Raw genomic sequence first — 23606 nt, forward strand, 5'->3', positions numbered from 1 at the left:
GACTTCAGTTTTTCGAAGAAGCAGCTCTTTGTTTTATTGAGCGCTTCGTGTTGTTCATTCAGTCTGTGTTCCACTTATTTCTGCTTCCATCTGCATCATGTCTTTCCCAGCGATACCTTGGGGTTTGATTTATTCCTGTTTTTAAGGCCACTAGACTCTCTATTATGTCATTTACTTGAGATTTATCCATTTTATACCATAGGCAGGTCTAGCTACAAGCGTCCTTCTTTTGAAATCTCTCAGAATCTCAATTTTCTGGGCTGTTTTTTCATTTTCACTTGCTGATACGATTTTTTTTTTTTTATTTTAAGTTTTCCCTTGTCATCACCTCAGTGACCATTAATGACTGCTCAAGAGTACAGATTTCAATCCCCATGAGTTGCTTTCATCTCTGAAGCTTTTCTTGGTTTTGATTAGAGTTTCACTGTACTATCGTCTGCTAAATGAAAACACTATTTGGGAGATCGTTTTGGAGATTGCTAATTTTGGTATCAAGCCTGGAATTCAGTATGTTCTGATTTAAAATATTTTTGTTTTTTAAGAATCATAGATTCCTAGGAAGTTGCAAAGAATAGAGGAACTTAGAGGTACTTCACCCAGTTTTCCCAGTGCTCATATTTGCTACAACTCTGCTATAGCTCCAAAGCCAGAAAGGTCACACTGATCACAGGAAACTGTAATTACTTTTATTCCTCAGTATTTTATACAAAAGGTTTGACTGGTAGTAGTTGTACATGTTCCAAGCACACCTAGAAGATGTTGCTCCCGAGAAATCTGTTCCTTTTTGCTAAGTGCTTACACGGTGGGAATGACAGGAACATTCGAAAACCAGCTGATCAATTGGAACCATATTGGAAAGGGAAGTCAGTTACTTCAGCTCGGAGGCCTTAAGATCAGATGTTTTGTCTGGATTTCCCAGAAACTGGCCTCTCTGTGCCTCTGAGCTTTGTGCTAGCAAGTCCTGTGTTCATCCATTCTTAAGAACCTCATTTGCTTTAGGGTCTAAATTTGGTTGATTGGCAGGCCATTCATCAACCTTTCTATCCTTTATAGAAATAAATGACAGATTGGAGGAATAACCATTCGATTTATAGCCACAGTTACTTCTCACAAGGAATCTGGATGTTTTTGTTTTTATTAATCTGGTGCATAAGTCAGAAATGATTTCCATCCCGATTGGGCTTCCTCATCTTTCAGCTTGGCTACAAGCTGCCTGTTTCAGGACATACAGCCCTTTTACTGACATTCTGGTATTAAATTTTTCCAAAATTCTATTAAAATTGCTTGCATCAAAAACCCCAATACATATCAAGCATTCTGCCTTCAAATTCAAATGATTTGAGAAGAATCCATGCTACCGTTTTGTCCAAATAATTGACAGATGCCAGCATTTGAGTTTTTAAAAGGAGTAATTGGCACAGTGCATGTATTTAAAATGGATTGTACCACGTTGAGTGATAATGATGATAATACATTTCTATTCCTGACCTTCTGGCGTTGACAAGATTTAGATAAAATTAGATTGGATGGGATCGTATCTCCCTGGCACGTAAGTATGTAAGACAAGACACACAGAGTCTTGAATGCACGTCCATGAAGGGCAGTGTGAGGGACACATGCTCTTAGTCATGGCTGAAAATCAGAGTTCTTTACTTGAATTGATACAGACAAATTATTTTCCTGGGTAAATCTGTTTTCTTCTCTGAAAGGAGCAACACTCTCTATGTGGTGACGGTTTGTGTGGCCCAGAAGGTTGGAATTAGCTGTGTTTTCTAGTTTCATAAGAATAGGAAGATGTGGGAGTGGCACTGGATATGTTACTAAGATATCACCACTTAATTTTGATGTGGGCAAGTCACGTTTATTGACACTTAACAGAGAGCTCAGCAGTGAGTGAATGGGGGAAGAATATTTCTCCTCAGAGACCCAGGCTTTTCATACTCTGACACAGGCAGCCTTTCCCTGCTAGAGACTTAACCCATTAAAGACTGATAAAAAGTGACAGTCCCTTAAATCTCTCCTCTCCAGCTGCGTTGGGAAGGGGAAATCGATGTGGGCATTCTTGCTTCCTGTGTTCCATGGAAGCTCTTGCTTTACTCCTTAGGGCTAAAGGTAGCTCTCAGGGAACAGTGGCCTCCCCCTAATGAGCTGTGCTCCTCAGTACCCCCTGACGCCTCCTTCTGAAGTGAACGCAGATGTGGGGGTCAGGAGGAATTGGTCCCTTGCTTCCCTTAGCACTTTTGCTCCAGCCAGTGGGGGGAGAGGGGTAAGAAAGACTAATGACTTATTTGCACATGGTCCTGAGCTCTTCACCCTTTCTCCTGGAAGCCTAGCTCTTCATTTTTATGTGTGGAGGGAGTATTTCACCCAAGGGCAATGAGCTTATTATTTGTTAATAGAGGAATATTAAGGAAGTTGTTCTGGGCGGGTAATTCTTTGATTCTAATTTGCATATGAGCTTTAACAAACGTTTTAGATTCAGAATTACTTAATGAATTATGAATACATTCATCAGTCTACTAAATAGAAATACATTTCTAATGGGTTAGCCCACAGGCCATTAGAGTCACTTGGCTCCTGCTTTCTTCTGCAAGTGTAAGAATCTCATTTTTGGAAGGATTTACCTTCCTTCTGATTCTTCCTAATCCTGTTTCACGGTTGTCATAATTCTTTGCAGGTTGAGGTTATTTGTCTCCATTCCACAAACGGCTTACAGACACTGATGGTAGAGAACTATGTTCTTGCACTGTTCTGAACATTCCTCTTCACATGCTTCCTCTAGAGGCTAATACTTGTTCTTGTCCTATCATGTGTTCGTTTCTGCTTGGGACTAGGTGTCACATTCGCAAGGATGCCCAGCACAGTATCCTGTGCCTGAAGAATGAGCAAAATCCAGCCCCGGGGTGTTGCTTTATTCACAGTGGTGTGTCTCTCACCAGCCACAGAGATGTAGCACATCCCGAAGAGGCATTCTGGGGCGTCATTCAGTGCAGGCACCTCTGAGACCATCATTCACTTTCTGGGAAGTTAGTAGTGACAAGAGAGCTACCTACTTCCTCCGAAGAGGACCCATTTGTTCTCTGTTGCCTTTTGGTAAGAGTAAACCCGTCAACCTCTGTCACTGCAGCAGAGAGATGTGTGATCACCAGAATGCCTTCACCATGTGTCCCCTGTGTGACAAGTCCTGTGACTACTGGAACCTCAGCTCGGCCTGTGGGACTGCACGAGCCAGCCATCTGTTTGACAACCCAGCCACTGTCTTCTTTTCCATCTTCATGGCTTTGTGGGGTAAGCGCTCATCACAGTGTGTCTGCCCAATGGGGGCTGTCCTTCAATAGGCCAAGATTTGAAGGTCACGGCTTTCAGTCTAGTTAATCAGCACATTTTCTTCACATCTGCTTTGGTGACGTCTGTGAAAGGAAATCGGAATGTTCTGTTTTCCCTTGGGGAAGCAAGGTTGGCCCCTCATGTCTGACTGGCAGGGAATTTGAACCTGCCCATGTTCTAAAAGCCGCTGGCAACCCATAAGCCACCCGGCTCATCTCCCAAGCCTTGTGAAGCCAGAGAGGGAGCAGTGCAGCTTTGGGCTGCTGGGCTGCTGCGGTAGGAGGCTGCTGGGGTTAAGATGGGCTAAAATTTGCTCTCCCGGCTTCCAGGCTCCGTGACTCCATGAGTTTAGACTGTGCAAATTTTACTTAATGTAAAAAAATGGTGTTTTCCAATATTCCCACCAAAGGTATTTGTGAAAGAAAGAACAAACATTTCCTTCGTTTCCTCTTCCTACATTCTCCCTGGAGTGTCAGCATAGCTAAGCTAACTCTGCACTGTACTTATCTGAACACACACACTCACACACACACTATACTACCTAATCTCCCACACGCATGACACACACACACCACACCACACAAACTCACACGTACATACACACCCCCGACACCTCACGGACACACATCACACAAGCATACGTATCACCTCCACACACACCACACCACACACATACATGCCACCCCCCACATACACCTACCACACACATTCCACACACACACACACACACACACACACACACACACACACACACACACATATTACATACACCCCACCACACACACACACTGTATTCTTAGAAACTGGGACACCCTCCCCATGGAAACAAGACAGTTCTGAACGACACAACCCTGTGCATTCATAAAGAGAGCAAGTCAACATGTTTCAGTCACCACCTGGTTTTCGTTCAGTGTGAGGGTGAGAGCGCAGGACCATGGGCATCTCATGGGTCACAGTTCATCAGGGCCATAGTCCTGCCTCAGGGCCCACTTGACTTCCCTCACCTCTGCAGGGGCTGGAGGACCTGACGTGGGGGACCTGAGTCAGGGGTTCCCGAAAGATAGGGGGAGGAGGAGGACAAAGAGGACTAAGAGAGGGGAGGAAGAGGAGAAAAAGGAGGAGGAGGGGGAAAGAGGGGAGGAGGAGGGGGAGATAGGGGAGGAAGAGGAGGAGGAAGAAAAGGAGAAGGAGAAGGAAGATGGAGAGGAGGAGGAAAAAGAAGAGGAGGAGGAGGAGGAAGAGGAAGAGGAGGAGGAGGAGGAGGAGGAGGAGGAGGAGGAGGAGGAGGAGGAGGAGGAAGAGGAGGCTTTTCTTGGTAGCGTCCACAAAACAGGAACACAGATTTCCCCCATTCCCTGTGGGAATCTCTTCTGGGGAGGAGACAAAGCTTGTCTGAAAAGATTGTGTATTGCCAGGTCTCCACACAATGCCTCCAGAGGGCACTCTAGGTTTTAGTCTCAAGGGACTCTCAGAGGCAGCTGGGTAGCCCTTCAACTAGGAGCACATAGGAGGAGGTGGAGCCTGAGACCTGTAGCTCTGGAGTTGTCACTCAGCAGAAAAAAAAAGTGAAGAGCAGCTTTCTGCCTGGGAAACCACAGGCACCTGTCTGCTGCCCAGCACAGCCTGTTGGAACTACCCTGAGAGCCCGTTGAACCAATTGGAACCCAGACCACATACTCAATTTTGGATTTAATACAAACCAAATCTCTATTCATTCTTGTTGATCCTACCACCGTGGAGTAGCTATGGCTTTAAAGCCTGGGCCTGTGGTCTCCCATGGAACTTTCCTGAGACACACCACTCCCTGCAATAAAGTAAGGTTTTCAGCTTCATTTCTTAGACTCAAGCCCCAGCAACTACCCATGGTCTGCTATCAATAGCTTCGGTAAACAGAATCTCAATAATTTAGTGCCCCATCCCTGGAAAGTACATAGAGGTGGGATTGTATCAGGGCTTCCTGGGTCAGGGCCTCTTCTTCTTCCTCTTCTTCTTCCTCCTCCTCCTCCTCCTCCTCCTCCTCTTCTTCTTCTTCTAATTCTTCTTCTTCTTCTTCGTAGCCTTCATGTGTTTTATGTGATTATGTATTTAGGCACAGCAGCCAAGAGCCTTAGGCATGATTGCCTACAAATTACAATTAAAAATTACAGTAATGCTTCCCATTACTAAGATTATTATGATTAGTGGTGAAGTGTCGGGTGGCCCAGGCTTGCCAGGGAGGGGCTGGAAAGAAGCAGCACTGAGCAGACAGAGAAAGAGAGAGAGAGAGAGAGAGAGAGAGAGAGAGAGAGAGAGATATGAAAGACTCAGGTCAGGTGACAGTGAGAAAAGGGTTTGAAGATGTCTGCACCATGAAGACACTGGTCTGCAGGCTCCCAGCCTGTCGGAACATCCAGCCCAGACTACTGCAGATCTAGCTTTAAACTCTAGTGGGAGAATGGAGTCCTATCAGTCATGGCAAAGATCTGGGGCACATGGCTCTGAAGAGAGGCAGAGAAGGTTACGCTAAGGGCTAGGCAGTCTTCAAACCATCTCCATTCTGTTCCTTGTGAGCTGCGGGTCCCAAAGCCAGCGAATACAGACCTGGCTCTGTCCATATTTACTAAGTGTCCCCTGAAGTCGGTGCTTTCAGTCACAAAGGGAGCCTTGCTACTCTGGGCATTGTGCTTAAGCTGTGTCCTCAGCTGGGCGAAATGGTATTTGCTGCCGTACTTCTTGCTGCTATGGATGGGACTTGTGTGTTAAGCCCAGAGCTGAGTCCCTAGCGTAGGTGCTGTACTCGGAACATGAGCCGAGTGAGCCGGCCTGTCCTCAACCTCATGACACCTCTGCTCATCACTCCCGCCTTTTCTTATTCTGCATGCTGACAGTCTGCCTCCCTTCTTCCATGGAGAGGCTGGGTGATTGACACCCCCAAGTCCTGTCCTATGTGTGTCCTCTATGGGCTTGTGAAGAGCACCAGGACAGTATCCCCAGGCCAAGGTCAGTCTCGGGAGTTAAGGTGCACTTGCAGGAACAGAGCTTCGAGCTCCAGGGAGAGAACTGCCCATCAGGATGGCACATTCAGCCTGCACAGGGTTATGTCCAGTTCTGAAATGCGCGTGAGTTAAACGTGTCGTCAGCATCCCAGGGAGAGCTTTCAGTCCGGTTACAGCACCGTAGAGCTAAGATGGCAGCCAGAAATCCAGCAGTGAGGGGCACCTGGCTGGTAGCAAGGACAATGCAGAACTTGAGGGATGACCCTGGGGAACATCACATCCTTTCCCTTCCCAGATGCCTGGCCATCTGGAGATAGTATTGTAGAGGAAGAGTGACTTGGGCTGGGTCAGAATGGGATGAAAGGGCAACCTGTAGGGTGAGGTGGGACATGGGGATGGAGATGTTGAACACGGAGGGGACTTTAAGATGAGTGAAGCAGCAATGTAGGTGTGAGGCATGTTGGCAGATGATGGAAGAGGTCTATTCAGAAGGTCTGGGCTAGACACACATGTTTCAACATCTAGAGAAAGCTGAAAGCTTAAAGATCCATGAGTTCAGTCAGGGGTCTCATTTTCCCCCTGCCTACCTCGTTTTCATTGCCAGAGTCCATTGTTAGAGTCTAACTCAGATGTCCCCCCCAGCAGCTAGCATTCCTTTCTGGATGCCCTCAGCTTTTGGTCTGTGTTGTTTCTGGGGGTGGTGGTGATGGCTTTGTATCTTGTAAGACAAACAGCTCAGCAGCAAATCCATCTAACACCAACGCCAGTGTCTATAAAAGGTTTTGTTCACGGGTGATGTTTTAGCATGGATTTGTTATTTCTGAAAAATTCAAAGTTGGCCTGTGCTTGCTCAAAGCAGGAGAGGCTTGTAAGAAAGCGAGAGCAAGGCTTATGTAATTTGGGTGGGGGAGAAGCGACAGTGAGATGACTAAGCTTCAGGCAGAAAGAGTCCGCACAGGCAAGATGAGGCTTATTGAAGAGACTACAGACTGCCGTGGAAATCAGCTTCCCATCCAGCTCCAAAGAGAGGGCATGTGCTTGGGCTCGTGGTTTCGGAGGTTTGAGCCCACAGTCGGCTGGTTCCTTTGCTTTGGACCCGAAGTGAAAGAGAATGTCATGGCATTATGAGTGAGTAGTAGAGGCTATTATCTCATGGAGACTAGCAAGTAAGGAGAAAGAGAGGGAGGAGGGTAGCTGGGGACCCTTTTCCTCCAACTAGATCTATCTCCTAAGCTCTTATGACCATTCAATAGATTGTATCATTGTGAACCCATTAATGTACTAACTAATTGATGAGACCTGAGCCTCTGTAATCCAGTCACTTCCCAAAAGCCCATCAACTGGCAATCAAATCTTGAGCATGTAGCTTTTGGGTGATATTTTAGCTCCAAATTATAATTTCCCTCCAGTTTCATTTGTCTTATCCTTCCAAGTTTCTTTCTTTCCTTCCTTCCTTCCTTCCTTCCTTCCTTCCTTCCTTCCTTCCTTCCTTTCTTTCTTTCTTTCTTTCTTTCTTTCTTTCTTTCTTTCTTTCTTTCTTTCTTTCTTTCTTTCTTTCTTTCTTTCTTTCTCACCATCAGTGTCCTTTTCCTTCCAGAATCTAGAAGTGGGGAAAAGCTCTTATGTGTCTTTTAGGTACAGTCATATATGATGTTATAATGTAACCATCGCTAAAGGGCTACACATACAAAATAGCTTCTTAGGACTATGTTGTTCAATGATCTTAGAAGTGTTGACATAGATACAGTCTATTATGGTCATATGATGACAAGATTGTCTGATGATTCATTTTCCAGAATGGTTCCCGTCCACCCATAAGTGGCATGTGACTGTGTATCTCTAGGTACTCAACTATGTGGAGGGTTTTGAGTAGCTCCTGAGGAAGCCACAGGGCTCAATGCTTTAATAAAAGTTTTTAAATTTGTTCTTAAGTTTGAATTCTGCAAGTGTGTGTCCCACCTGTATTGGTAAACTGAAAGGCTACCTAGAATCTACTTTTCAAAAATAATTGAATTTTTTTTCTTCTTTTCAAGCTACCATGTTTCTAGAAAACTGGAAGAGGCTCCAGATGCGGTTGGGCTACTTCTGGGACCTGACTGGGATAGAAGAGGAAGAAGTGAGTCCTCTTGCACACTCCCCTGAGGCCATGATGTGCTTTGATCCTAGAACTAGATTGTCTGGAGTGGGTCAGTCACCTGAGGTTTGCCATCTCCTCTGCTGTCACTGGCTGGGTCTCACTTGTTGGCTACCTTGTGGTTTATAAGCATCAGGGGAGTTCAAAGGCTTCCTCTTCCGTTGAGTTGTTAAGGTATATGGTTTGGAGATGATAGAGAGCCCAGCAGCCTACTCTGGAAGAAGAGATGGCACAAGAGACACAAACAAGTGGCAGCAAGTGACCTTGAGACCAAGAAGCCAGAGAAAAAGGAATCATTGGTTTAGAGCTGGGACATGTCAGAATGCCCGTGAGCCTATGAACATCAAGACGGGGAGGAATGGGAAGAATAGATGAAGGTTTCTGGGGCAACTAACAGAGAGACCCACTAAGTTACTTTGTCAGGATTCAGTAGACGATGTGAATCGAGAAAATGAGCCTAGGGGGAAGGGTAGATTCCTTCAAAGTCTAATATTTGTGGGTAGGTGATGTTTAGGGTATGCTAAAAAGTGAGCCTTCCTTTATGGCTCTTCTGAGAATTAGTGCCATCGGCTGTGGTTCTGGTGAGCTAGATTTACAAGGGCTGCTCATCCCAAATGTTGCTCATGGGCTAGAGGACCAAAGTGAGTATCAGGTAGGAGCTTCTGGTACTGTGGGTGCTTTGGGTGATAGTGGAGGACCATGTCTCTGGAAGGTCCAGGGACCATTCCTCTGTGTGTGAGAACTCACCTGCAAGGCAAGCCATGGGTGTGATGCAATCCTTCTCCTCACTGTCCTGTTGTGTCTGACATGCTTTGCCTTGGGCTCTTACTCTGTGACCCTGATATTTTAAGAGAAAATAAGTTTACAATTTAGTCTTGTTTTTTTTTTTTTTTTTTTTTTTTTGCAAGCCCATGCTACCCTCAAGTCTGTAGCATGTTATCATTTCATATCTTTAATTCTATAATTAGTCAACTTGCCTTTGGACAGATGGTCTGAGGAGTGGCAGGGGCGGCAGCTCATAGAATGGAACCTACCAATCCAGGGCATGCTGATTAAGTGCTCGGAAGGGAGAGGTAGGCTAATGTAGCTTTCCCTACCTGAAATGGGCTTTCAAGGTCTGAAGGAATTCCCAGGCGATTAAAAGCTGCTCTTCCTGAGGACCTGAGTTAGATTCACATCACCTTTATGGCAACTTAAAACCATGAGTAGTGCTAGTTCTTGAGGGGCCTATGTTTTCCTCTGGTGCCTCCACAGGCACCAGGTTTGTAGGTGGTACACAGATATGTATGAAGGCAAAACACCCACACACACAAAATTAAAAGAAATTTTAAAATGAAATGGGGGTTTTGAACATTGTGTACCCTATCCTATTTCATGATTGGGTATGAGCAATATGAACCCACCTCAGTCCAATCCTTCCTGCTAAGCGCCAGATCTTGGAGCAGTACCATCACTGGCTCTGCAGCAATGGGAGACTATGCATACGGATTGTGCCCTCTTAGAGACTTAACTGGGAGATAGGCAGCAAAGAATAGCAGAAGCTATTGCATTTCTTAGAGCTCAATGACTGTGATGTATTCCTAACAGAAAGAAAGACCTGTAGAAGCTGGCTTAACTGTGGGAGATACAGTTGAGACATAGTTAGCCTATTAGTCCTACTTGAGGTCAAAGGAATAGGCGAGAGGGAGAGGGAGGGTAAGGGAGAGGAACAGGGAGGAAAGAAGTGTATGGTTGGGTTTGGGAAGGTGGGTATAAGTACTTCTTACCTGCCTTATGCCAGGAGCTGAGATGTCTCTAAGGAAGGGGAGGAGAAACCCTCTGCCACTCAAAACCTATGCGAGCCGTAGACAAGCTGGCTGGCTTTTAGAAAGGACCTGCAGACGTGCTTGCACTTAGCATCATCCATGACTCAGTATATTTGAAATTCCTGCTCTAGGCTCTGGCAGGAGTAGGCTTAGACTCCATTTTCCTTTTCTATAGCTGTGTTTCCTGTTCTCCTGATTAACCCAACAAGCCATTGCAGCTTTCTGGGAGGTTACATGAGTGAAGAACTAACATGCAGGCTGGCCAAGGTTTTGCCTGTAGCATAGGAAATGTTCCTGGGTTTGTTTGTGTGTGTGTGTGTGTGTGTGTGTGTGTGTGTGTGTGTGTTGATCCTGTGCCTCACGTTGTGTGCTGCTTGGAGACAGCGTAAGTGAGGCCAAGGGAAGTCAGGCTCAGCTTTGTCTTCAACACATTCTTATTTTGGACTAGGATCGCAGCACACCTAACGCGTCCTTTCAGAACCTTAATTATGTACTATTTTCCAAGTTTGAGTATAGAATATGGAAGTTAGTCCCTGAGCCCCAAAGGATTGCATTCAACAGGGTGTTGCTTGATCTGTAAATATTTAGGGTAGAAGGGAGAGTATTACAAACAACATTCTTCTGGTTAAGATAGGAAGAGGAGATCCTTGTTTAAAATATGGTTTTAAGTGCTGCCATATGGCTCAGTAGCACGGCACTTGCTTGGTATACCCAGGCCCTGGGTTCTAGTTACCTTTACCAAACACAAAGTCTTTTAAAGAAAAATCAGGGATTTGAAGACTTGTTGCATTTTAATGGGCAAAGCAGGGAAGAAGAGGCATCCCCAAGAAGGAATCAACGATCTGGGAAGCTATGATCTGGCAACCTTGATCTAGGAAGCTATGGGTGTAGATCACAAGTGCCAAGATTTCTAGAAAAAAAAAGACAACTGGAGGAGACAAGGATGAGGAGCCAGTGAGGGGCAAGGAACCACTACCATCTGGTAGCCAGATCAGGCTTGGCATTAATTGCTTATGTGTCTCCTGGGAAGGAATGGAGGATAGCTAGGTAAGGTGTGTCTGCCTGGCGTAAGAATCCTGGGATTTATCCGAATTATTGCGGATGGTGTTGCTGCAGCTTTTAACTATGACCCCTCCTTTGGAATAATGATGAAACGAATCAAAGGGGACGTCAGCGGCCATGGTGGAAAACGTCAGCCCACATTTCCCAAAGTATCCCATCAGGATCCTAACTGTTACTGTCCAAAGCTGTCCTGTGGGAATTAGTGAGCCAAAGGATATTGGGGAGTGTCTTTAGCAGAGCGCTTTCTAGAAGTTTCAGTATGCTCACTGAGAGTCTCAGAAAGATGATTTCCTGGGAGATATCATCCAGGAAGTCTTCATTCAACTGTAATTCTCTTGGAGTCCACCTCTGGGGAATGCTGTGTTGGAGAATGGGAAGGCAAACTGAAGTGAGCCTCAGCTACATTTAGAGACATCCATGCATTCTTCATGGTGCCAGTCACTGTGAAACAAAAGAATGTAGAACATGCAGTCAGTCTTCAGAAGAGAACAAGATGCTCGCATGAGTCTGGCTGCCGGAAGGAAAGTGCAAAATGTGTGAGGCAAGCTACACAACTCTGGGGATTTGGAGCCGAGCCCGGCTGAGGTACATTGCAGTGGTTAGGGGACTCCTGGGAGCCATGGGTCTGGTGCCTTAGAAGACTGTGTGATGGCTGAGAGCCGGCACAGGCACTTAAATAGCATCACCCACCATGATATCTCATGCTCCTTAATCATCTGGGTAGTTTCTCCAACGGCATGGTATGTCAGGCAAACCAGGGGCCAGCACAGTGTCTAGCGAGTTGGCTTTTAGCGCCTCTGACATATGTGCTGTCTGAGTGGCAGAACCCCCTGCACCTGAATCTGAGCTTAGGGGTCATCAGAAAATGAAAAAGAACATGACATTCTCTTGCTTTAGGAATTCATCTTGAGGCTAGCCATTGTGGGAAGGCCTGTCAGAGAGGCCTGCTGCCCACTGCTAAGGAGTAAATTGTGAATCTTCCTGGCGCAGTGTCTGTAGTGATTTCATTCAGCAATGCTCCTCTTGATTCGCCGGGAGCTCCTTCCCATGCCTGGTGATTGATAATCCAGGTTGGATTGGCAAATAGCTTAATGATGTCTCCTGAGTATTTGCATGCTGTGTTCACCTACGTTCAGCATGCTGTGTTCACCGATGCTGCGCAGAAGGTCTAGGCAATGAATTTTAAGATTCCCCAATGACCACCTTGAGACTTTGATGTTTATTAGCTGCCATTTTAGGCCGCAGAATTATGGAAGAGAAGTATTGTTGCTTCCTCAAACTCCCAGCTGTGGGGCACATCTCTTTCATCAGGGACTGGGCTCCTTGTAGTTGAGCTTGAGGCGTGAAGACAGGGGCAGGAGGGGGGGACAAACCAAAGGCAACACCCCTGCCTTTGGTTTACTGTCCTGCAAAACATGTAGCTTCTTCCTGTATCAGCTTTCTGGTTAATGTCTTCTCTCTCCTTTCTCAACACCGGCGCCAACTCCAGGAACGTTCCCAGGTTTGATTCTCAGTGTGACAATTCGAGTCCCGTGTCTCCTTTCTCCTCCCAACACTGTGTTCTTGGCATAGACTTCTTGTAATTGTGTCACGTGGCAATTCATGTCTGATAGTGTCCATTCTTCAACCCAGTTTGATGTACTTGTGGTGTCTGGTCCTGACCCACATGCCCAGGTCACCCTCCTTCTTGTTTACTGACTCTGTTTACCAACTCTCTGGTGTAGGAACACTCCCGGCCCGAGTATGAAACCAAAGTACGGGAGAAACTGTTAAAGGAGAGCAACAAGTTGGCATCTCAGAAACTGGAAGCGAATCCACCTGAGGATGACGAGGTGAGACGCTGTGTCCGTAGCTCTTTCTGGTTTAGTGCCTGCTGTCGTGCTATTTGGGAACCTTAGTGACGGGACACTGGCTGTGAAAAGGAGTGACTGTGGGTGGGATGGAGTGAGAGCTTGATGTCCCTCTTCATCCTGTACCCTGTACCCTGGGGAACAGGCTGTCACGATAGCTAGTTCCACTGAGGTCCTCATAGTACTGTGTGTAGACAAAAGGAGAGGGCATGTTGAAGAAGAGAGAGTCCATTGCAGGACTGGGTCCTGTGGACAGCATTACCTAAGTCCCCACTACCACTACTCTGCAGCTAACCCCCGCAGAATCCTTGTTCCATGCCAGCCAGCCTCCTTAGTGCACCGTATTTACATTTATTCTCAGGATAAATCTCCGAGGCTGGTAAAAATGACATGAAAAGGAGAGCTCACGAAGAAAAGTTATATCTAAAGACAATGTCATTGGCTAGAAGTCACACACCCAGTCAATGTGGCCATGTATTTAACCACCAGCCCCCAGTCCTCAGAATGCACTTGGCAAATCAAAGGATCAAGCAGAAAATGGTTCTTAGGGCCCATAGGGGCAAATGCATGCCTGTGTTTGCTTGAGTTACTCACATGAGGTTTCCTACATTTCGTTCTTGTGGGTGGCCCACAGGAGGAATGTGGTGTTAAGCATGTTCTGAGCTTAAAGAAGTGCTGTGATTTGTCAATATGCATGACGTGTGTGTGTATGTGTGTGTGTGTGTGTGTGTGTGTTTGGGGGGGGAGTGAAGGGAGGTCTTCCTTGGCAGTACCTGTCTCTGAGTGCCACCCTGCTTTTAAATCAAGACTGTGTGTTTATGTCTTTCCTAAATTTGATTTCTGGAAAAAAAAAATCAACAAAAGTGAAAATCTGTTGTTTTTCCAATGTGTCTTTTCTTCATCCTGGATGTAAATTCAAATTTCATTATATTTTACATTCTTTAAGTTGCAACCATTCATGTTAACATGCAAATTTATGCAAACACCAAAACAGAAGAATGTGGTGTTTTTGAGCCCAGAATACTAGCATTAAGAGAAAGAGAGAGAGAGAGAGAAACAGAAGGGATGGGGGCCTGTTTTCTTTTTCCTCCTTTATCCAAAAAGAGGGTCCAACAGCATCAACTGTTTGGAGAAATTGTTAATTTGGTTTTAGAAGACTAATCACCACGGCCACCTTCATCACGAAGCACGTATTCCGTGTTCTGTCAGCTGTAGCAACTCCACGCAACTTCTCCCCCCTCACTTTAGAACAGTACACAGTGGATCATTTGATGGAAATCACATATAACTTTTATTGACCTGTGGCCCATTGAATGTTTTAAAATAATTTTTATTGTTTTAATTGCAAATATGTGTGTATGTGAATGTGAGTACAGGTGCCTTTAGAGGCCGGAATTGTCTGATCCTCCTGGAGGAGCCGGGGTAATACAGGTGGTTGTGAACGGCTTGATGTGGGTGTTGGGAATCAAACTTAGCTCTTCCTCTGGAAGAACAGGAAGTGCTCTTAACCATGGAGCCATCTCTCCAGCCCCGACTCATTTCATTTTAATTGCATAGACGGGAACGCCAACGAGCTGGAATTGTGTACAACGAGGCTATGGTTCTAATATAAATATTGCTTGAATATATATGCATGATAGGTCAAATGACTTTCGGGAACTATGAATAATTGAAAAACATCTGAATGCATTATGAATGATGCGTATGTTTATGTTGTAGCATTCAGCATCTCTTTTTCACCACGCTGTTGAGGATGCAAAGCTCAAGGCATCTAATGCCTTATGGGCAGTGGGAGGAAGTGGGTTTCCCAATGCTCATTGTGAGATAAACATGGCCTGTGTTCGACTGTCAGGAGCCGAGTTCTCCTGTTCCTTCCGTTTTGGTGATATTGTAAATGCTTCTTCCTGCGCTACAACTCTAGCCATTGGTGGGTGACAGTGATGGTGGGCACGCCGCTGCATCGGTATCTGATGGAACGGGAGGAAAGAGTTGTGGTCAGTACTCAGTGCAGAACAGAATTTGGGGGCATCAAGAAGTATGCGATAGCTATGAAAGGCATCTCTTCTGATGAACAGACTAGAATTAAGAACCAAAGTCTAAGATAATGCAGCCACTCCTGATGGGACCTAACTGACTAGGATCAGAAGGAAGGAAAAGAAGTCCTCCCCTATTAGTGGACTTGGGGAGGGGCATGCATGCAGAGGGTGGAGGAAGGGAGGCATTGGGACATTGGGACAGGAGGAGGGAGGGAACCACAGGGGGTATACAAAGTGAATAAAGTGTAATTAATAAAGAAAAAAATTATAAAAAAAGAACCAAAGTCTAGCTGCACTTAGATGCTCTTCTTTCACCCCAGTGGTTCAACTGGGCACCCACTTAACTGTTACCCCGAGACTCCATCTTCTCTCCATACCTACCTCCCTACTGAGTGATAAAAACACTACCTTTTCCTGAGGCTCAGGTTGGCCCAGGGCACTCCCTAAGAACACACAGCTATTTGTGGGAGAGCCAGTCAGTGGTTCTATTTAACTCCAGAAGTCTACTGCTTTGGTTTTTTTTTTTCCTTTTAAATTTTTGAACATATATGTATGTTAAAAATCAAGAGTTAATTCTCATACTTTAGAAGTCACCCTGTTCGGTCTAGGCAGAGTGACACATACAGCATTTGGGAGGCAGTGGCAGGAGGATTAGGAGTTGCAGGTCACCTCCATCCAATATTTAGTGAGTTCCAAGTCAGCCTGAGCTGCACGGGACCTAGTCTCAAAGTACCAAAAACAAAACATAGCCTACAATTCACCCGTACAGTTCAGTAGCTTTCACTGCCATCCTAGATTTATGCAGCTGGTCCCCGCAATACGTCTTCAAAGTTTTATTGTTCCAACTAGAAATCCTGTACCCAGCTGGGGATATAGCTCAGTGGTGGAATGCTTGTCTAAAATGGAAACATCCCAAGGTTCACTCCCCAGCACTGCAAGGCAAAGCAGCACAAAGGAAAACAAAAACCTTAAAATAAACATAAAAAAGAAATGTCCCTAGACCTAGTTGCCAAGCTATAGAAAATAAGTAATGTTCTCTTGGTGTCTTGAGATACGCTGTTCTGGAGATTCACGTAAATGAAATCACTTAATAATGTGGGGTTTAGCTTCTCACTTGGGAAAATTGACCTATGATGTCATTAGCTTATGTCCGAATCTCCCTAGTTTGTATTGCCAAATAATGTCTCATGTTTGGAATTTGGTCCATTTTATTTATCCATCCATTGGTTGATGGGTGTTCTTTATTTTCCAATTAATTATGAATAGTAATGCTATGGATATTTGTGAATGAATTTTACTTTACTATGCATTTATATATGTGTGTGTGTGTGTATGTGTGTGTGTGTATTTGTGTGCGTGTGTATGTCTAAGAATAGGATTAATGGATAATATGTTAAGTTTTTGTTTGACGTTTTGAAGATGTTATTTCCCAAAATGGATGCTTATTTTATATATTCCAACCTTTGGTACGTGGTTATGCCATTTCCACATCAAACATTTGCCATGTGTGTTTTAACTTTATCCATTCTACTGATATGAAGTGCTGTTTCATTGTTGTCTTAATTTGCATGTCCTTAATGGATAATGATGCCAAACATCTGCTTGTATGAGGTTGGTAATTTCTGTCACTATTTCAGAAAATTGTCTAGTTAAATCTTCCACCTATTTTAAAATTATGTTAATTGATTTTCATTATAAAATTATTAGTTTTTTTTGTATATTTGGGATGCTAGCCCTATATCAGATAATATCATTTATAAACATTTATGTATTATTTTGTTGATGATATTATTTAAATCACAAGATACCTATTTTTCCTTTTGTCGATTGTACTTTTGTGTCAGGTGTAAGAAATCATTGCCTAGGGCTCGCTTCAGCAACTCATATACTAAAATTGGAGCAGTACAGAAAAGATTACCATGGTGCCCGGGCAAGGATGACACACAAATTTGTAAAATGTTTCATAATAAAAAGAAATTATTGCCTTGCTCGGTGTTGCTCAATGATCATGAAATATTTTGTAGTTCTAGCCCTTATACTTAGGTTTATGAACACTTGAGGTAATTTTTGTATTGATATAGAGAATCCAAATGAATTTCTTGCAAGTGGATACTGTGCTTTCTTATTAAAGTGGTATTATACCTATTGAATTATTTTGACATTCTTATAAAAATTAGCCTAAGATAAATGAATGAATTTATATTTAAACAGTCAATTTTATTCCATTGATATACATGTTGTTGGATAGAAACAGTGAGAATGGAATTGTCTTATGCTTGGCCTTAGAAGAAAAAAAATCATCTTTCAACATTAAGTGTGTTGCTAGATATATCCATTGATTAAAAAAATATAAAATTTCCCCAACAAACAGTGAACATCATGTCATGATGACACTGATTGGAAGTGACATGTCTGTACTGTGATAAGGTGTTAACTTTTTATTCCTGTTGAGGAGGGTTAGCATGGTGAAGCTAAGAGGTTGACACACTCCACGTTAGAACCTGAATGGACCACACCACTTTCACCATGCAGCACAGCCCCTGTGGGTCTCTTTTGTCCCTTTTGTCACATGGAAAAATTAAAGCCTCTTCCCTTCAGAGGGTTGGGGATTTTCGTTGCTAATGGTGTTATGATGATGATGGTCATCAGCCCATCACCTCAGCAATTGGCCTGACCATTGTATAGCTCTCATAGCATTAATATGGCTATTCTGAGAGGTGCTTTCAGGGATCTTGACATAAAAGAAATGGTAATAATGATGATGTAAGTGTTCAGTGTGCTTACTGCTTTACAGTACTACTCTATTTCCGTTCTAAACCCTGTTGGTCCCCAATTCTGAGATGAGAAAATGGAGATTCAATAAGGGCATTCATTTGTTCAGTCTAATCTACATGTGGTAGAACCAGTGTCCTGGGTCCTCCTGAGTCCTCCCTTAGAAGATACTTGCACCCCAGAAGGAGTCACATTTGGTGCTTTTCTGAATGAAAGGCAGGGAGGATTATAGTGGTTTTTGGAAACCTGGGAAGAGAGAGTCGTGCCTGGCTAGTGGTTCTGTGTAAAGCTTAGCAGAGTCACACTTTGGTTGCTCGGGCAGCAGTGTGTAGAATTTGCTCAGCATTCAGCAAGCAGACAGTAAAGGGAATTCAGGAAAATAAGCACCGATAGATGCTGCATTTAAGAATATGCTGTAGTCTGGAGCTGTTAGTAAAAGAATTCGTTGGATTTGCTTCCTGAGCAGATAGAACCTTTATCTAGAATACCCCTTCCTAGAAAGTTGGGGCAATTTCCTAAAATCCCTCACTGCCAGTATAATCTCTTTCTTTCTTCATATAAGGTGGAAGAGCTATAAGTTGAAGCAAGATGCTAGATATGGGTGGTGAGATTGAGAAGGTAAGCTGTCAACCCTCTGAGAGTTCAACCTATGTGTCCTTTACTTCCACGAACTTTCTATTACAATGTAGCCCAAAAGCAAAGCTCATTCTACATAGAGCCCTGGAGAGGACCGCAACACAAGGAACAAATTATAAAGGTGTTAGAAGATGTGGTGCTGAGGCAAACAGGGGGACACTGAGGCAAGGAGAGATTAGTGGCTATCCACTGGAAGGATGAAAAGGGAAGCGGAAGCGATACTATCAGAACCTGGAGTCATGACCACCCGACAGGAACTGGAACCCTTCTAAACCTTCTAAAGCTGAGAGAACACTGAGGAAAGCCACCTCAAATCCCTCAAGGCCCCACCTTCCAGGTTTTTGCCAGAACCTCCCACTAGGACAATACAACTAGAGGTCAGTCAAGAAGTCATTCTGTGGAGTATGGTTTTAGAAATCAGTACCCTGATTCAGGGAGCAGAGATGCTTGCAGTGGGGGTGGGGGTAAGAGGGTGGGAGGTTTGGTATCACAGAAAAAGTGGGTGTGAGAGCATCTCTCAGAGTACTGGCATGAGAGTCCAGTCAATACATTAGTCTGATTCTAAAGTCTGTTAGCCACAGACCATGGGTCCTGGCTTGGGTGAGGAGATGAAAAAATTATTGGAGACTAGAGAGTTAAACATTTGGGGAAAACGCAAGAATACTCACCACTGATGTTATGAATGGACACATAATCCCTCATTCGGACCATCCCATTGAGCTGCTAAGAATATTTGTGTAAGAATGTTAAGAACAATCGTATAAGTGACAGACAGAGAGAGAGAAAGAGAAAAGGAGGAGAAAGAGGAGGAGGAGAGAGTGGGTAGGGGGAGGGGGGACTTAAAAACAAAATCTATTAACTGGTTCTGGGAGTTACCTCATGAAACTTGTTTCACCCAAATATTTACTCAATGTGGATGCATGACCCATCCCCCAGCCCTGCCTGGCACGCCTTGTGATGTTCTAGGCCATGAATGTTTTATGGGGAACACCGAAACTAAGGGAGCTGGGCCAGGAGAAGGTGTGCGGATAGACGGGTGTTAATTTACTGTTCTGTGTACCACCCTGGGGACACTTATTTCTAAAGAAAACTCATCAAAAGTTAAGGCATTGAAACATTTACGATATATGCCTCTGGCAGGCCCAACAAACAAACATGTGGAATAAATTATGCAAAAGTGTATAGCCTTCAACAAGACTGGGACAACAGTACTCAAAAGCTGAATGACTTTCAGAGCGTGCAGTAGCGGGAGGCCCAGGGAACAGGGCGGAGGGCCTTGCCTGAGTCTCTCACTGTGAGCCAAGGGGGTATGCGTCCAGATTTTCATGCAGTCTCTTGGTAGACTGTTAGAATGTTCTAAAGCTCAAAGTTCCCCTAAACCCTCTTCTGAAAATAGTTAATAACCATGTGAGGTTCAAAAATAGAGTAGAGTTTTTTAGTCTCTTCTTGGGGATAAAGAAGGATTCCCATTGGCAGAGACATGAACACACAGAAAAAGACTCAGTTTGCCAAAGATTGCCTTAGAGAAGAGAGGATGGATTCGTCTCTGAGATCTTTTCATTTCTGCCTGCTTCTCATCTTTCTGATCAGAGTATCTGTGTTCTTTCAGTATTGAGGAAACTGCGAACCATGGTTTTCTTTTATATGGCTTTATGCACTAAAAGACGATGGCTGCCTAACCTGAAAGACATTTGAGATAGGATCAGTACCTGTATTTCTCAGACCTATCCTTGAATTCAGTGGGTAAGGTCTGAAGTCTTGTGATCCTAGGGCAATTGTCCTTTCTCTCTTGAGATCTTCATTGCTGGTGAGGAGGACAAGGCAACAGTGTCACTCACAGCTGACGTGGAGCTTATAGAGTAGACGTGTTACTAAATGCTGGCAATTCTATATACTACTGTTTGTTTCTATTCATTTTTAAATGATTGACTTTGGTGCTGGCTCTTCTTTCTTTTCCTTTCTCACTGTGTGACTATCCTCTGTCATCTCTCATGGGGTGTGGCTTTCATTTCTCACCTATGGGCCCATCTCCACAGGGAAGGTCTGGCAAAAGAAATGGTTGCCCAAAGAAGCAGGGAGATAGATGGAACAGAGGGACCAAAAAAGGACAGTCAGTTGTGTTTGGCTATAGGATGTGTGTGTCTTCCTAGAAGTAATAAAGGATCTGAACTTGGAATTGAATTCCTCAGCCCTTTCACTTTTTGGTAGGCTTCAGCCACATGACTAACCTAGGGAAGAAGAGGGCTGGGGAATGTAGTCTTTGGTGGAGATCCTGCAAGCCACAGAGACTAGCCACCAAAGAGACATTCTCTTCTGCAGTGTGAAATTGTGAGGGCAGTGGAATGTGGGCTGGAGATGGTGGTGAGATGGGTTCAACTGTCAGAAGGCAACAGGTCATTCTGACTGACTGTCACCTCTTAAGAATTCCCGTGGTAGGAAATGGGAAAGGAAAGAAGGATCTGGGGGAGGGACGTGCTGTTATAAATCAGTGAGTGGGGAGAGGCAGCCATCTATGATGTCTCCACAGTTCCTGGCTGGCCCCTTCAGGAAGCATGAGCCCCTCACACTTGGGACTGATCCTTTATACACAGAGTTCAATACAGTTTTACATGTTGCTATAGGTAAACCTTATATTTATATTTGTATTTATTTTTATTAACAAATGTACTGTTTGACAACTTGATACTTCTTCATAATGCATTTTGGTTAACCCCCATATCCCTCCCACCCCTGTCAGCCCCACTTCTTCCATGCAAATCTCTTTGCTATATTTATGTCTTTCGTTTTGCGCCCTGCAGAGTTTACTAGGACTATCTGCATGACCCTGGCTTTGAAACTACCTTTTAGAGCCTGGAGGGAATACCAGTGGCTACACAACTACTTCTCTAGAACCCTGAAGGGAGCACCAGGGGCTACACAGCTGGATACTGCCCCTCCTCTTCTTTCCGAATCTGTTGGTTGCCACAGTGCCTGGACAGACTCATTTGTTCAGACCCAGTGCTAGTGAGCACAGCTGTTGTGGATTCATGATTGCCACGACAGTCAGAAGAATGTTAGCAGGTTTATAGTCATAGGCATGGGTTGCCTCTTGTGGAATGGGCCTCAGATAACTATGGAGTCATTGGTTACCTGCAATATAGTAATGCCACCATTGTACCAGTGGGCACACCTTGCCTAGGAAGTTGGAATTATAGTTCAACGAGTTCACAGCTAGATAAGAAATCTGATCTCTTGTTCTCCCAGCAGTCTGAATAGTGGCATATGGCACTCTATAAGCTAGGAAGCAAAGAGGTTTTTCAGCCTAGTTTCGGCTTGATTTCTCTATAACTTGAATCCACGTGTGTGGTATTTTCAGCAAAAAGGCCTTATCAACTAGTGCTGGTGGCAGAATGGCAAGAGCATGTATTGTTTTGTGGTACTCTGGGGCATGGCTGGCCAACAACTCATATGGAGATACACCTTACCTGTCACTATGGTTTTTGTTTAGGAACTTATTACTTTTATGGTCAGCATTATCTAGCCTTATGAGTGTTTGCCTCCAAACTTTTCTTTATGTTTTTTTTTTTAATTAGTTAACTGGATTGGTTTCCAGGTGGCTTTTTCATAGCCCTTTTATTTATCTCTCTCCTGTCCTCCCCTTCATCTCCCCATTTCCTCCTCTCTCTTTCCTGTTTGAACTTTTCCACAACCAGTATCCCCCAAATCCACGCTAACTTTACCTATGAGATATCCCCCTTTCCTTAAAGGAAATCTCCTCAATGCCTCTTTCTACTTTCTTGGCTTCCATAGACAATCCAAGCTAAACACACAAAACTAAAGAGTCAACGGTAGGTTCCACATCTCTGTGAGAGCATGTGGTGTTTGTCTTTGTGGGCCTAGGTTATCTTGCTCACTGTAATTTCATTCAGTAATTCCATCCACTCACCTGTAAACTTCACTTTTATTTACAGTTTAATAGCATTCCATTGTGTGTATGTACTACATTTGTATTATCTGTCCATCAGTTGACGATATCTAGGCTGGTTCTGTTTCCTAGGTGTTGCGGATAAAACTGCAATGAACATGGATGGCAAATGTCCCTGTAGGATTTAGATTCCTTTGGGTATACATTAAGGAGTGGCGAGGTTGGAGTGTATGGTAGTTCTATTTCTGTACTCATTTCTAAAGGAGGGGCATCAGTGGGTGCCCCCATCAGCAGTCTCCAGAGTCTCCTCTTTACCCCATCCACACCAGCTCTTGTTATCATTTGTATTCTGGATGGCGGCAATTCTGACTCTGGTGAGACAGAACCTTAAAAGGAATTTTAATTTACATTTCCATGATGGCTTCAGACGCTGAAGACTTTTAAAAGTGTGTTTCTAACCATTTGTGTTTCTGCTTAGGAGAATTCTCTGTTCAGTCACAGCCCGGTTTTTTTTTTTTTTTTTTTTTTAAATTGGGTTGTATGTTTTCTTGGAGTTTAGGGTTTTTTTTTTGTTTTTTGTTGTTTTTGAGCCCCTTGTATATTCTAGTTACTGTCTATCAGATGTATAGCTGACAAATATTTTCTCCCATCCTGTTGGCAGCGACTTCACTCAATTAGCAGTTTTCTTTGCTATAGAGAAGCATTTTAGTTCCACGAGATCAACACATGTTGCTTGCTGGTCTTACATCTTGTTCTATTAGAGTCTTTGTATGCAGACTCCGTACCTGTGCCTGCCTGTGAAAGCACAACCTCTAGTCTCTCCTCTTGTAGCATTAGGGTGCTTGGTCCTACATTTTGGTTTTTGCTGCATCTGGAGTTGAGTTTTTATAAGGGTGAGAGGTAGAGACCTACTTTCCTTCTTCTACGTGTTGATATCCAGGTTTCTGAGCGCCACTTTTTGAAGATGTTCTTTCTGCCAGAAAAGCTGGAGTTGTATGGATTTATAGCTAGAATTCCTTTCCCTTTCCAACAATCTGTGTGTCTTTTTATCTATCTATCTATCTATCTATCTATCTATCTATCTATCTATCTATCTATCTATCTA

At 44.1% G+C, this 23606-nt stretch overlaps 1 protein-coding gene and 1 non-coding gene across 2 annotated transcripts in view; both read left to right on the forward strand.

Moving 5' to 3' along the window:
- Window positions 1-23606, forward strand: part of Ano2 (anoctamin 2) — a 336055-nt gene that overhangs the window by 167668 nt on the left and 144781 nt on the right. Inside the window, exons 11-14 of the mRNA XM_055609405.1 lie at window positions 3128-3288; window positions 8336-8418; window positions 12793-12804; window positions 13028-13135. Of these exons, the coding sequence (XP_055465380.1) occupies window positions 3128-3288; window positions 8336-8418; window positions 12793-12804; window positions 13028-13135 (364 nt within the window). The remainder of the gene's footprint in view (window positions 1-3127; window positions 3289-8335; window positions 8419-12792; window positions 12805-13027; window positions 13136-23606) is intronic.
- On the forward strand, window positions 17054-17160 carry LOC129678600 (U6 spliceosomal RNA). The gene has a single exon (XR_008720410.1). It is a non-coding gene; the product is annotated as a U6 spliceosomal RNA (small nuclear RNA).

The sequence above is a fragment of the Psammomys obesus genome, unplaced genomic scaffold, assembly GCF_907164565.1.
Source record: "Psammomys obesus unplaced genomic scaffold, mPsaObe1.curated_primary_1811, whole genome shotgun sequence".
NCBI lineage: Eukaryota > Metazoa > Chordata > Mammalia > Rodentia > Muridae > Psammomys > Psammomys obesus.